The 16237-nt window shown below is 38.7% G+C and overlaps 1 protein-coding gene across 1 annotated transcript in view; it reads right to left on the reverse strand.

Annotated features, from left to right (window-relative positions):
• ctdp1 (CTD (carboxy-terminal domain, RNA polymerase II, polypeptide A) phosphatase, subunit 1) overlaps positions 1 to 16237 on the reverse strand; it is a 99335-nt gene that overhangs the window by 32191 nt on the left and 50907 nt on the right. The window contains exon 12 of the mRNA XM_038287738.1: positions 13701 to 13918. Coding sequence (XP_038143666.1) covers positions 13701 to 13918 — 218 coding nt within the window. The remainder of the gene's footprint in view (positions 1 to 13700; positions 13919 to 16237) is intronic.

The raw sequence follows: 16237 nt of genomic DNA on the forward strand, positions 1-16237 counted from the left end.
ATTCTATTTATTCTCATGATGTTACGACTTTTTTTCTTGTAATTTTTAGACTATTCTCATTGCGACTTTATTCTTGTAATGTTACGACTTTATTCTTGAAATAGAAAGAAAAAAATCTCTAGCCTGGCCCTAATACTCCGCCGTTCTATCCAGAACTCCTCTAGTTGAAGTTTTAGTTTCACATGGTTTCATTTCGTAAAGTCTTCTTTAAAGAACCTTTGGCTATTTGATTAAGTGAAAATTTATTCCACAGATTAATCGATTTGCAAAATAATTGTAAGATGCAGCCCTACTATTTTCGATTAAAAAAAAGTGAGAGAAATAATAATATTGATGGAAGTATTTACTAAAATATTTTTGGTAGAAAAAGTACCAAGGAAAAGTGTTTTTTTTAGTAATGGAAGAAAAAAAGAACATGAAAGGTCATTTCCTTCCTCGCTCTGAGAAACAAGGTTCAGATCATCCTTTTCTATCAGTCAGCACCAAACCACATTACTGCCCGAGATTCAAGGGGAAAAAAATCTCTCAATGTGTCTGAGTGCACTGGAGTGGGTTATTTCCCATCTTCCTTCACATGACGTACTTCCATCAGCGACGCTGTGAAAGTAAAGCCAGAACAGAAAAGATGTGGAGCTCTATAACAGCCATTTACAGTAACCGAAAACAGAAAAAAAAATAAACCAAATGAATCCGGCTAGTAAGGAAAAAACACAACCCAAAGGATCCACAAATATTAGCTTCCTTAGAAGATGAAACGCATTTCAAATTTCATACTTTGCTGTCTGACGACCTAAATGGAAAAACTTTACATCTCGCTTGCCTTGCGTATCTCCTCCGTCCTGACGACGTTGTAATAACATGCTCACTTAAGCTGACAAGTTTCACACTGTCATTTTCACACGGAAATAAAAACGCTCTCCAGAGAAACACGGTGCGGCAGAGAGGGAAGGCTGGAAAAATGAGTTATTCCACAACACCTGAAGAGACAGGAAATTAAAAGTGAGCAGAAGTGATAACAAGCATAAGTGCAGCTGATCTGAGTGCTGCAAAAGTCAGCACCGAAATAAAAGGTGTGAGGGAATGAATGCAGCAGCAAACAAGGGAGGTACTAATAATAGAAAGTTCAAAAAGGCATAATGGCAGCAAAAATGGGAGGGATATTAAAAGGTGTCGAAGATTTTACTCTTAGACATCTCAGACGTATCTCCTTTTCAAACAGAAGTTCTAGGATTTTTACAAACATAAAATTATTTTAAGTCATCAGTCTCTTTCCACTGCTCTGAAAGAACAAAGAGAGGAGGGTGCTGTCCAAGCTTACCTTGACCTTCCACCCTCTGCACCAGACTGTAGAGGAGCTGAGCAGCTCCTTTAGTTAAAGACTTTTACACCCTGTTTGTAGAAAGAAACGCTACAGCAGTTCATTTATCCCCAGTGCAATAACTATATATATATATATATATATATATATATATATATATATATATATATATATATATATATATATATATATATAAATACCCATGTAAATACCCCGTGCAATAACCCTGCATAATAATTCTGCAAAAAAGAAAAAAGTAAAGCATTTTTATTTGTATAAACCAGGGGTCGGCAACTCGCCGCTCTGGAGCCGCATGAGGCTGTTAAAGGAATAGTACACCCAAAACATGATTAGCCTTCATTTTCTACTCACCCCCATGCTGAACAACACTCTGGAGTACTTTTTTGATATCTCAAATGCATCTGGAGATCTGGGAGGCTTCTTGCTGTCTGCTGACATTCAAATAATGGAGGTCTATGGTGCCCGAGGCAGAAAGGTCCATAAAAGTCCACAAAAAACGTGTCAATATTCCTCCATACTGCTCGTCCAATGTATTCCAAGTGTCCTGAGTGGGTAGCATCCAGAATTTACTCGAAACGAAGTCATTTAGAATGTTTTTAGAGCATAAACAGTAGTGTATAGGATTTCCTGAAAGCGCGCGCCGGCGCGTTCATGAGGCTACGGAAGCCGGCAGACCAAACCAGATGAAAGTGCGCATTCAGCGTCTGCTCTGCCGATAATGCAAGCGTAGAAGAAGAAATGTGCTGTTTACCTGTGCAAAGAAAGAAACAACGAAAGAAAAATGTCTGAGGACTTCAGTGTTGAGGAAGAGCATGAGTTCTTTGCCGAGCTGAATGCGCACTTTCATCTGGCTTGGTCTGCCGCGGTTTCCGTAGCGTCAAGAACGCGCCGGCGCGCGCTTTCAGGAAATCCTATACACTACTGTTTATGCTCTAAAAACATTCTAAATGACTTCGTTTCGAGTAAATTCTGGATGCTACCCACTCAGGACACTTGGAATACATTGGACGAGCAGTATGGAGGAATATTGACACGTTTTTGTGGACTTTTATGGACCTTTCTGTCTCGGGCGCCATGGACCTCCATTATTTGAATGTCAGCAGACAGCAAGAAGCCTCCCAGATCTCCAGATGCATTTGAGATATCAAAAAAGTACTCCAGAGTGTTGTTCAGCATGGGGGTGAGTAGAAAATGAAGGCTAATCATGTTTTGGGTGTACTATTCCTTTAAGCGTCTCCTTTGCGGCTCCCTCGAGCTTTTTTAAAAATGCATGAAAATCAGTTTTTTTTTTTATTATTATTATTATTGTGTGCGGGAGGTCAAACGAAAATCAATTATGTTTTCCAATGCTATAAACATTTGTACGATAAATATATTTAAACAATTGCGTCTTCAAACCCCACTACTGCTGCTAGTTTGGTTGCTAGCATGAAAAACTGTCCACAGATCAAACAGGTAGCGCTCTGATGCAGGGATGTGAACTTTCTTCAACTTTTTTCCTCAAATCCTAAAAATATAAATCACACCTAGGAACGATGGTGACGGAGGATGTGGGATTTCAGGGTTAGAGATCTCTGCTCTGATGGATGTCAGTTCCTGCTTGGTTCCTCATGACTCAATCAACTCCTCCCAACAGAAACCCGTCCACCATAGAAAGATTCCTTTATCCTGTTTCTATAATTTCATCAATTCACATCAATTCGCAGTGAAGCGGCGCACGATGGGAGCGTTCACTGCTCCTCCCTCACCTCCTGCTTCTATGTGACATTTGCTGCAGGATAAACATTTAATCATGAATGCTTATAATATATTTAAAGGAATAGTACACCCAAAACATGATTAGCCTTCATTTCCTACTCACCCCCATGCTGAACAACACTCTGGAGTACTTTTTTGATATCTCAAATGCATCTGGAGATCTGGGAGGCTTCTTGCTGTCTGCTGACATTCAAATAATGGAGGTCTATGGTGCCCGAGGCAGAAAGGTCCATAAAAGTCCACAAAAAACGTGTCAATATTCCTCCATACTGCTCGTCCAATGTATTCCAAGTGTCCTGAGTGGGTAGCGTCCATAATTTACTCGAAACAAAGTCATTTAGAATGTTTTTAGAGCATAAACAGTAGTGTATAGGATTTCCTGAAAGCGCGTTCACGAGTCTACAGAAACCACGGCAGACCAAACCAGACAAAAGTACTCCCAGATCTCCAGATGCATTTGAGATATCAAAAAAGTACTCCAGAGTGTTGTTCAGCATGGGGGTGAGTAGAAAATGAAGGCTAATCATGTTTTGGGTGTACTATTCCTTTAAGCCAGACATGTTCACAAGTCATTTTTTGCAAGTCCAAGTCAAGTCTCATGTCTTGAGAAGGCCTGTCGCAATTATCAATTAATCGCACAAAAAATTCTAATCACTTGATTAATTTAAAAAAGTGCAATAATTTTCGTGCTTGCTTGTTTCTCCTTGTGTTTTCATCTTCGTCCATGAGACGGTATAGCTTAAAGGTCGCTATTATATCTATGGAATGATCATTATCTTGAACTGCTAAATGAAAAATACAATTAAAAAAAGCACACGCAAAATTTTTTTCCAGATAAATTTTGCATTTTCTTACAGTATTAACCTGACATTTGTGGTTACAACTTTTTCTAGTTTTAGCAGTAAATGCCTGCTCTTTTATTGAAAATGAGGACTGTGGAGAAAAAAAAAAACAATCACAATCCTGCCGTCCACGTACTGTTGCGTCAGTGACGTCAGTGTGTTGCACAGGGAAAAATATGATTTATGGTTTTCTTTCATTTTAATGTTAGTTTTATGCTTTGCATGTTTGGAGAGGAAGATATGATTTGTTTTTCTTTGTATTTTCTTCTTGAGCTTTGCATGTTTTGATGTTTCTTTTTTATATGATTGTTTTCCTTTATTTTAGACTTTTGAATTTTTCCTGCATGTTGAGTTGCTTGTTTTGGTTTGTTTTTCCCTTGTGACAATCCATGCGCACTGGACTGAAGTAGTTGTCTGAGGAGGCGGAGTGCATTAATTGCGCTGCGTAATTGCTGCGCTCAGGTGTGAGCAAGGGCTGATTAAAGCCGACATAAAAGGAGTCTGAAGGAAAGGAGAAGGAGAACGGAATCTGCAGGTTAAAGAGACGGACGCGCTGCCAGGGGAGAGGCAGGCTGGATCCGTGCGCACAGATGGCCCAGTAAGGAGTATTAGGGCAGAGGAGGAACCTCGCCTGTAAGTAGCGCTCCCCCTCGCTTAAGCATAAACAGGAATATATCTTCCGACGGGGTTTTGGCGCGTGGATGCTGGCGTTCTCCTTGCTTCTCTTTTTAGCTGGATCGGTCTGGAAAGGGGTGTGGCACGCCAGGGAGTGGAACAGTGCTGGAGCGCCGCAGAGTCTGTGGATCAGCCAGTGGGTGCTGCAGGCTGATCACTCGCACCAGAAGCAGCATAACAAGCTGAGCCCAACTTCCAGCCTCTGATTTTTAAGGAAAACTCTTGAATTTTAGGTTTTATCAGGAGAAGAAAAGAACTGTTTTATTATGCCCCTTTTGCTGTGGCTTTTTGTATAAATAAAACACTTGAACTTGAGTGCTTCACGGTTTGGGTCTTTGAGTTTTCTTCTGTGTGCGGGTAAGGCGAGCGGCGATCAGTCAAGTTAGTAAAACAAAAAACACTTGAATAAGTGTTTTTACACTGGAATAAAATATTGTTCACAAGTCGGAAATCACGAGTCTCAGTCAAGTCTGAAGTCCTTTAAATGCAAGTCTAAGTCGAGTCTGAAGTCATTAAATATGCGACTTAAGTGCGACTCGAGTATGAGTCACAAACTCGAGTCCCCATCTCTGCTTTAAGCCCACATTGTCCTTTTCTACAGCAGGATAATACACTTAGAGCCTGTGTTGCCATACGAAGCATATATAATACTTTTACATTTTTGCAGCTCCAGACAGATTCATTTTTTGTTTTTTTTATGGTCCAATATGGCTCTTTGAGCAGTTTGGGTTGTTGACCCCTGGTTTATACTGAATATATCCCATGCATCTTTTCTTCCTCTTTTTGACTATTTGAGCTGATATAACAAGTACATTTCTCCACTGTGAGATCAATAAAGTCAATCAATCAGTTTTGAAACTTAAACTTGGAAAGGCATAAAAGTTAAGCTTATGGATCAGCCAAAATATGACTGGAGTTTGTAATCTGTGCAACTAATACATGAAAGCAATAAAATATGAAATACGATTTTATAAATTTCTCTGAAAATGTATAACACAAAAAACTTGTGTGGTTAGATAAAAAACTTAAAAATCAACACCTGAAGGAAAATAACCTTAAGGAGACCAAAGTCACATAACGTGAAGGTGTTGATGTAGCTTTCGTGCCCTTGTTTATTTTTAAAACATCCATATGTTGTGGTGTCATCTCCTTTCAACCTTATCTAGTTTCACACTAGAGCCAATTTTCACAGAAAGAGCCAATATCTTCGGAGACTTGTGTCTGAATACGAGGAAAGGCTTTAAATGATAGGAACAGCGTTGGCTTTGATGAAAAACAGGATGTAATTTTCAGCTGTGATAAGTGTTTGAAAAATGATTCACCTTCAACGTCTGGACTGGATTAAAAATCAGTGACCGCGGGAGGTGATATTAAAACTCTCTCATCTTCTCTTAATAAATGTAAGGCTCCATGGACAGGGGGAAAATAATCTATCATATCCGCTTGATCATTAAACTACAAGGCTGGACTTTAAACTATGTGAAATAGCCTAATTAGGTGGTAAAATCACAGCAGCCTGGAGTCAGTCCTGACATTATTGAACATTTGGCACCAAAACCGAAATTCTTCATATTTCTTCCAGATAGAAAATGAATTGCATAAACAACAGCATCTCTGTAGGAGACATTGATAGAGGAATATACATGACCATCTATGCAGGGATGTAGATGGTTTGGAAGACAGTGAAATATCTTCACTTCCTTCTTTGAATTATAAAGTAATAATCATTTTCCCCACACACACAAAAAAAAAAAGTTACCATATTTTCCGGACTATACAGAGCACCCTTTTAAGAAAACAAACAAAAAAACTACTGAAAACATACATTTATAAGCTCTACCTGGCTATAAGCCGCTGATATCTATTGAACTGTCCCGCACTAAACCTCTAGGGGGAGCTCTACATTTAGGCCCTGAGTAGAGATGAAGAAGAATGCTAGCTCCCGTTAGCTTGTTGGCTCGCAGCAGTAAGACCTTCTACTGAAAGAAGGGACTTTATCAGCTCTTTATTTCAGCTCTGCAGGAGTTGAGCCCCGTCTCTTGATTGGTTTGGCAGCTTAAATGGCAAAATGTGTGAATTCGGGACATTTGTTCTCCGTCGTGCCTGCTGCTAGCATGTTCTTGTGCTAAATGAAAATTAGTCCCTTATTCCTTCATTTCAAACTTTGACTTAGGAAAAATCAACATAAAAGCCGCACCTTCTTATAAGCTGCATGATTGAAATTGTAGGAAAAAAGTAGCGGCTTATATTCCTGAAAATACGGTATATTACACTTACAACCGATAATACTGGTTATACAGTTTGAGAGGCTCTGGAAGGAGGAAGTACCTTCAATAATGTTCCTTAGTGCACCTAAAGCCGGGCGTACACTGCGATTTTTTTTCAATCGTTGCACGCAGCTACAGCTCACGATGCATGTTCTCTCTGTGTGCGACCCGACACTCTGATGCGATCTACCTGCTCACACTGTACGTCTAAAAACCATGTCGGGCGGCTATTTTCTTCCTGGAATAGTGTAACCCTTGTTTAATTTTATTTATAAAAAATTACAATTTTGTTATAAATTCCAATTTTGTTATATTCCTTGAAAAGCATAATTTTTAGCTTCATATCTATCGTATAGCCAATTGAAGGCTGTCAATGTGCAAAAACATCTAATTTTTCTTTTATAACAAACAATCACATCTATATAATGCAACTTACTTGTCAGACTACATGCAGCAAAATACTGCAGATTAGTTTTCAATGTTTTCAGATGTTTACACCTTTTAATCATTGAATGTATTAATTAATAACAAACCTATTAATCATGCACATGGGTTTGTTTAGTAGGACGCACAGCATTAGCTTTCACCTCTAGTTACAGTTTGCCTACAAACCGTTCTGCTCTAGTTGTTCTGCTCTCGCTTTATCAGGGCACCTTTTCTAAAGTAGTTGCTGAGTCCGCTACATGGCTTCCACCACACTGCAAACAGGATTTCTGATTTCCCTTCTTCTTATCTAGCTTTTCTTCCATTGGTTGCCACTCATCTAAAATGTAAAAAGCCATGCCTTTGTATGTTTGTATCTGTGATGTACTTTATTTTTACATTTTCTAAATCAGTGCATAAGATTCAAAAGACGGCCAAAAAGTGTTTTCATGATCAAAATATTTACAGCTGCGCTCTATTGCTTTCAAGATGTGGAGCAACATGAATGCAAGTCACAACGGCAACCTAGCCTGGTTAAAGGATGCAACAGAACCTCAATAGTCACTCAGACAATGAGAACCAAGTCTTTGGAGGATCAAGTCTCTCCAACTTAAGGGGAAACATATAGAGTGACAGAGTAAAGCATCAAAACAAGATGTGAACAAATTGATGGAGTCAAGTTGGAACCAAATGCCTCACCGTTCTTTGCTCACCTCATACGCTCACAGATATTTCAAATTAGGATGATGAAACTGAAGCGCAATTGTGGTTCAAATGAGTTCTCCTTTAAATGCAACAGCCCATTGTAGAAAAGTCTTGTCAGAGCTGCAGGAGCCTGAATATAAACAGCTCATTAAAATCGCTGGAAAGCGATTTTTATCCTCCCTTTTCAAACGGAAGTATGGTATGCAATTTAGAGTATCGCAAATATAGCGTCATAGTGATAAATGCCTGTGTGATAAGCGTACCAAGCACAATTGTGTAAAATGCGATAAATATCTCAAATGTTTACATTTATTAAACTAATGCTTTATCATTCACACGGAAGTATTTGACCAACCAAATTAAGCCCTTCATGTAATTGACCAATAAGATTGATCTCTTTACAGCAGAGACCCCACCCCCTTCTTAAAAGAGGGAGGATATTAAACAGCTGAACTAAAATATCGCAGGTTTTCCTTTATTGGTGCAGCCCTGATGCCGATTATTACTTTATTTAATACCACAAATACCAAATTTCAGGACTATAGAGCGCACTTCTCTAAAAGCCACACAAAGGGGTTGTTTTTTTAAACTCGGAAATATACAATAAAAGCAACACCAGGCTATCAAACGCTAATATTTCTGCTGAACTGTCCCCCACCAGACCTGTATCCGCTGATCTCCAGTCTGGTCCAATTGGTCAACAAGTCGAAGCGACGGAGGTGAGCAAATGTGAATCTCAAGTGTTGTTGCGAAAAAAATAATCCAAGATTAAAGGTAAATAGACACAAGATGTTTGTATTCAAGACTAATAAAACTCGAGCTCTGGTGGGAGAAAAAATTAAATAAAAAATATCGGACTGTTCACTAAAGCTCAGGAAGCATTCTGTTGTCACTGAGAAGTTGTTTAATCACGTGAAAACATGTCCTCACTAATAGTGCTACTGGCTTTAGCAATGATTTTATGCCCAATTCCCAAAGCTGTCGGTTTTCTCAGGTCTTATTTAGTAGCTGTCAATGGCCACCAACTGGCTTTCTGGTAGTTCAGCCGTACTGCCATTAGATGGAGCCATAATCTGTGTATGTCAGCTTTATGGCCCCCAGTGCTGGGGTTCTATTTAGGCTAAAAAGGACTATTAAAACACTTTGAGGACAGATGATTTGACAATGTAACCTTATTTTCTTATAACCACCCATATTTTGTTGGGGTTTTTTATAGGTAGATGCATATAAAACATAACTTTAAGGGAGAAAATCTAATAAATCAATTAAAAATCAAATGCTCTAATTAAATATGGATCTGTTCTATCCCCAACTTGACATATAGTTAAAAACAAAATCAGAGGTGAATTTGCAGCTTTTTAAGAGAGAGACTCCATATAAAGACAAAGTTTAAGACTGAATCAGTTCAAGGTTAGCTTTGATTGGAAAAGTTGTGCAAACTTGTCGTTTTGTTCATCATTTAATTACAGGAGACACTAATGGAAGTGTTTATGCTCCAAGCACATTAGAGATGACTGAGCCATGCATCATACCAAATTCGGAAATGCGCTCACTGTTTTTTCGAGTCATTCAGAGGCAGACCAGCATTCACACATTTTCTCTGCAGCTCCGGAAACAGCAGCAGGCGGATGAATGCTGGCGGCATGTTAATAGCCCCTTTTTTATCCCCTTAGATTAGGTCTTAATTGTTTATTAGGAACAATATCAGGGGCGTTAACGATTAAATCCATCAAACTTTGTCACTGTTCTTCAGAGGAAATGCTCAACATTTTATTAAACATATTAAACCAGACATTGCTGCCAATGGAGTTATGCTAATATAAGACTTTCTACCTTTGGGTCCATGATTAGATTTTTGGAAGATCCACTAAGATCTTAAATTTAAGCCACTTAAAAACTGAAGAACCATTAAAACCAGTCAGTCAAGGCAGTTTAACCATAGCTAAGAGGGAAAATGTTAAACTGATGCTACGGTACTGGAAAAACTTTGGTTTTCAATAGCATAAAGAAGAATAGAGAACTAGACTTTGAATAAAAGAATCAGATCAAAACTTAAACCATCTAAACACTGTTCTGTGTGGAAAAATAACTAGCTTGGCTGTTCTTAAAGCCTCTGTGACAAAACATGAGTTCAAAGGAATCGCAAAACATGTTGGCCCCCTTCAGGAAGGAAAAGCTTTTCTTCTACATTTCTGGAGATAAAGAACGTCTTATGGTGCATTCACACTAATATGGAACGGTTGCTAAGCAGCTGAAGCTATAGTGACCTAGCAGAGGAGGCTAGGTCGTCCCAATAGGCTATTATCACATGATGTCACATGTTTTTTACTATTACAATATTGGCTCACTATAACCATGACCTCCACTGACTGTTTACTTCCTGCCTCCCTTGCAGGAAAACTCACCTCTACCAGCTGATCACGTCTGAGTTTAATTGTTTTTGAGGTCCGACCAATAGCAGAGATGGGAGTCACCCACAGGGAAAGCATTTAAACGTCTTCCTGCAAATGCGAGCACCTAAGCCACGGCGTTAACATTTTGCTAAACGCCCGCCGTATTTACAGCTTGAAAGCGAGGTTTTTCCGTTTAATCCTTTTCCAAGACTCTGGTCTTATTTCCTTTATAGAACATGCTGGCTGAGGAAATGTTGACAGTATTTGGGGGAGTGGTGGCCTAGTGGTTAGGGTGTAGAGATTGGAATCCTGAGGTTGTACGTTTGAAACCCACTCCCACGGATTGCCGCTCTGGGTGTGGCAAGACCCTAAACCCCGGGCACCCAAGATGGCAGCCCACTGCTCCCCAAGGGAATGGGTTAAAGGAAAAGTCTGAGTCACATTCAGAATACAAACTTCTGAAAGTACTTTGATTATGAAATTATTACATACTGTTCAATAAATGATGAGTGTTCTCAATTAAGAGCAATTTTTATTTGAATGTGCTTTACTGGAGGCATCCATGTTTGTCAAAGAACACTACTGCCACCTACTGGTTTGTGACGTCACAGTGCGGTATCGGCTGTTGATGAAGTCCCAGTGCTGTATCTGGTGTTTGTCACAACGCAATATTATCCAAGTCATCTTGAAAACATTCTTCTTCCAAATGTTGGCTACATATTACGTGTTTTTTTTCTCTGGCCAGAAGTTTGAGGGCAAATCCTCCCTCTTCAAGTTGGCAATCCAACGACGAACCCGTCCGTGGAGGATCAGGAATCAGAAAGGTGAAATAACGCTATTTTTTTCCACTTTTACCCAATGTTGGAAGTTTAACTATAGCTCTGGTGAATTTTAATGGTGAAGTCCTCTTGAAATCTTCAATAATTGTTGTTGATTGCAGATGTTTCTAGTAGTTCCCATTGATTGATTGTAAAGCGGGGAGAGTGGTGCTAGGCTTACCGCACCGTGACGTCACTGCCGGAAGATGGCAGGAGGGAGGTGTTACTATTTGGGAAAAAATGGCCGCTCCCAGACTCGGTCATCGCTAAATTCATTAAATCAATACGGACGTATTAGCGTAGGTATAAATAATGAGTCGTTGGCTATTCCTTGCTGATCGGACTTTTCCTTTAAATGCAGAGGTAAATTTCTCCAATGTGAGATCAATAAAGTTAAATTATTATTATTATTATTATTTGGAGTTTTCCAGCTTTTTCTTAGTCCAGAGGGATAAAACACACAAAGAAAATGATGTTTGTAGCGATGCAAACAAAGCTAGTTTAAAAATAAACCAAATAGTCATACTGTCTTTGTTTTGAAATCATTTTTAGCTATTTGAACAGCATAATTATTCTTAGTTTTAGTTCTTAAAGGGGAAGTTTAACTTATAAGTTGGAGCTGAGAATTGTTTTTAATTCAAAAACTATTTATAAAAAAGTATTTTGTCAACAAAACATTGGTTTTATTTCTTCAAAACCCTGAACTTGATTGTTTCTCTTCAAAATTTACATGAAATTTCTATTCAGCAGGATAAATTTGTAAACACTGTGCAGAACATTAGGATTTTTTAGCCATTAGCGGCGGGGACAAAAAACCTCAGCTTTGGTGGCCGGATTGGCCGTGGTAAGAAAAGAGCAGCGAAAGGAGCTGCTCTGTCCTCAGACAGGCCTGAGCAGATCCTGAATGGCGCTGAGAACAAAACGGGGACATTCACATCGTCACAGTCTCTTAGCAACAGATGTGAGCCTGTTTATAGGAAATAAAAGGAAGATGTAGAGCCAGGGATGGAGACTGGCAGAATGGCAGCCATTAGGTTCAGTTAAAGGTCCAAGGCGGCGCCGTCTGAATCAGAAAGGAGCCATATGGGGAAGGTAGAAACGGACTGATTCTGGCAGATGACTGGATACCAGGAGGCAGAGATTCCTCTGTGTTGTCAGACATTAAGTAAACTAACATGGCCTGGGTGGCTCTGTCTCCTCTAGTTTAATACTTCAAGTCAGAGAAAAGGAATAAAAGATTTGAAAAATTCACTAAAATTTCCCTTTCACTTTAGCTTAGAGCTGACAAATGAAAAATCATTATGGTTTTAAGCCATGAACCCATCAGAAAGGAATGGAGTAAAGTTGATTCCATTATTGTTGGAAGCAAAGAACAAGTGTTTTGAATTGAAAATTGAGAAATTTTACTTTGAAAAACATTTCAATCAATAATAACTGATGTTTTCTCTGATTTTTTTTTTTGTCACTTTTTAAAGGAATTGCTTGGAGATTTAATCGCTAATTTCGGGCCAGTTTGAAGCACAAGCTGCAAACTTTTATGGATTAACTCCAGTTTGTTCACTTTAAGAAACATTCACACATTTTTTTTTTTTTAAATAATTGCATTTGTTCTTGAATTGAGGACCTAAAAGAGACATTTTGCTAATAGATTTACAATTTACATTTAAAATAAGAAAGAACTTGTGCATTGTCTTATTTTCTGTGCATATTATCTAATCATCTTATTTTAAGATTAAAAATACTCATTCCATTGGCTAATGATCTTATTTACCTGCTCAAATTACGGGTAAATAAACTTTATTTAAGACATTTTTATTACTTATTTATTGTTTTTCCAGTGCACTTATGGAAACGGCTGGAAAAATTGATTAATTTTGCCGCTTAATCAAAAGCAGCCTAATGTTTTCAGATCCATTCTGGTATCTTAGCTTATAAACATTTACTTTCACTCCCTGTTTTTACATTCTCTGGCTATCTACTATAAGTGTAAATTTCTGTATCGCCTTTTGCGTTGAAATTTTTTATTTTTTTTTCCCAGGAGGCATATACTATCTGCTATGATAAAAATAATTTAGATTATTAATCCCTAAGGACTATCTGAATCTGAGTAAAGTGCAACATGCAGGAGGTTCTGACTTTTTACTGAGGGAAAATCAGCTCTGGCAGAGCGACAGCTCGGCCTGCCCGTCAACAACAGAAGATCCTCATAATTATGCTCAGAAATCTTCAAATGCATGCTGTCTGTTTGGAATTAGTCTCCATGGTAACCGGCCAGACCGTCTGGCTGCAGCACAGACACGCTGATGAAGTGCTCTGTTATGATAGCAGACGCTGAACCTGGAAACATTCAGCGTATTTTAGGCCTGCTTCTCCCCTACACACCATCTCTGTAAACATCTGGCTGGAAAAGAGCCGCTTTGGTTTAAGACAGCGAGAAACCCAGTGAGGCGAGGAAAACCGACAGAGTATCTCTTCCTCACCTGGGGGCATTCTGGCACAAACTGGAGTCACTGGGTGGCATCTGAAGTCTCTCCTCCACACTTTGTGCCTCAGGGCCGGGTCCCTGCACTGTCGTCTCTCCAGCTCCAGGCCGCTGCTCATCCTCCTCCTCTTCCTCAGCAATATCCTCATTCCCCGGCTTCTCCTTCCCGCGGCCGTCACTCTCGTTGTCGCTCTCCTCTCCTAAGATGTCGTCCACCTGTATCAGGTTTGGTTTCGGAGGGGGAGCTTTTGTTTAGTTTAGTTTGCAAAACCAGCATTAAAACATAAATGAAAGCTGCCTTCCTTAGATCTTGTGATATTTCATGCATGATCTTCTCATCTCTCCCTTTTTGCATCAATTATTTATAACTCTTCTAGAGTGTCTGAGTTATGTTTCTTTCCCTCAGCATATAACTAACTGACGTCTTATTGTATGGTAAACAAACCGTGGTTAAAATGGGTAAATAAACACTGATCATTGCTTTGCTTTTTACAGGACATTTAATTTAATAATAATTTCTACCACAGAGACCAAACTGAATCGACTCGAAAGGCAAAATATCTACAGAGGGAATTTTGCTCCATTATTGTTGCAGAGAAAAAAAATGAAAAAAGACAAATGACAATTGAAAAAAAAATTAAAATGAAAATTTTCAATTGATTTTAAATTAAAAAAATATGTTTTCACATTTTTTTCAAATTAAGTTTTTTTCAAAAGTACTTTTGTTTTACAGATTTTATCTTCCACCCAACCAATACATAATATCTATTTAAAAATATGGAAAAATGTTACTTAAAATTTTGTTGTTTTTTTTTTGAGTAAAAGGTTTTTCTAAGAGCTGGTGAAGGTTCTCAGTCATCCGGGTCATAGTCATTCCAAAAAAGTTTAAAAAAAAAACAAACAACTGGACTTTGTTTTCCAAGTATGAAGACATTTCGCTTCCCATCCTGTAAGCTTTCTCAATTCAAAAAATCCTCAATGACTCCCCATTACTAAGGGGTGGACCTGTTTTCATAGACTTAAGGCCAATTTATGCTTCTGACCCATCAAATCTGTCTCTGTGCAACGACCACGCCCCCCGCGCAGAGGTTCTGCAACCATCGTCCTCAAAAAAAAATCCTGACTATGTGTCGGACAGTCGCAAACCCGCACAGACGAAAAGCAGCTGTGATCGGTCCTTGGTATGCCTTTCCGGCTGTCTGTGTGGTCGTCCTTCTTGATTCAGTGCCGGGGCGCGCCATTTTTAAAAACCGAGGAACAACTACAACAAAAGGTGAATCTGTGTTTTTGCCAACTCCATTAACAGAACCTGTTCCTCTTCAATGTCTAGCAACTCTAGATGCAGTTCTGTGACCTCGATATCTTGCAGACGCATGATTGTTGTTTTGGAAGATAAACCCTCCCGCCGGTGCCGCCAAAGTTCTCGTGACCGTCCGTCGAAGTTCTCGCGAGTTCTCAAATAGGCTCCCCCTTGCGTTTTGGCGGGAAACTGCTGTGCGTACCTAGAAATTCCAGACCAACAGTGTAGAAGCATACCAGCAAAAACTGGTTCGCAACCAGACCAAAGCAACATTTGATGTGTGCGGATGCAGAAGTCTAATCTGCCATTTAGACTCAAATTTATTTATCCCTTGGGATTACTCTTTTAGGGAAATTCTGGTTCCAGTAGCTTATATAGAGTACAAAGAGTAAAAGCAAGATGCCATTGAAGATAAAGAATACTACAGACCATATAAAAAGTATGTACAAAGTACAAAAAAGCATTAAAAAAAGAAAAATGTTTTAAAGTCCTGGAATATGTTTCCCTTAGATATAAAAATATCTGCACAGTAGAAAGGGGAAAGGGAAGACTACACAGTAGTTGACTTGGATTATTGCACTTGCACTGCAGAACTTTACAGAGTTTTCAATAAATAAGTAAAAACAATTACATAGGCTATAAAGTAGGCATGTGTTATTGCACAGTGAGAGAGAAGAATATTGCATAAGAGTGACAATTTGCATGTTTTTCCAACCATAACAAGGCTTTTGTTGGGCTAATCAACAAAGCCTAGAACTCAATGCTACTACGGACATTTTGAATTGAGATACCTTTCTTATTGGGAAGCGGAACGTCTTCAAATTGGACAATAAAGTCCAATTTAAAGTCCAACATTTTTTTTCCTTTTTTTGGAAAGGTTTTTCTAAGTTTCATTTTGATATTTTTTTCTTCCAAATACATTTCGACAATTTTTTTTTTTATTCTTTCCTTTAAATTTCTATTTACATAATGTTACATGTACTTTGCTTTCAACAATTATGTAACAAAATTCACACCATAAAAATCCACACCAATTAAAAAAGCACAGTGATTGACAACCATTTATATATAAAGCCAATGAGCCGGACATCTAATACAGGTTTACCTATTGAGAGCCATCAGGGACAGAAATAACAAATGTGCCGCCTTTTAAACCTTAATTTATCTAATTTCTGGTGCACTGATGGAAAAAAGGCAGAAGAATGCAGAGCGATGTCCCCTTTAGGCTGGATCGT

The sequence above is a fragment of the Cyprinodon tularosa genome, unplaced genomic scaffold, assembly GCF_016077235.1.
Source record: "Cyprinodon tularosa strain WSP-4 unplaced genomic scaffold, ASM1607723v1 ctg244, whole genome shotgun sequence".
NCBI classification, from domain to species: Eukaryota; Metazoa; Chordata; class Actinopteri; order Cyprinodontiformes; family Cyprinodontidae; genus Cyprinodon; species Cyprinodon tularosa.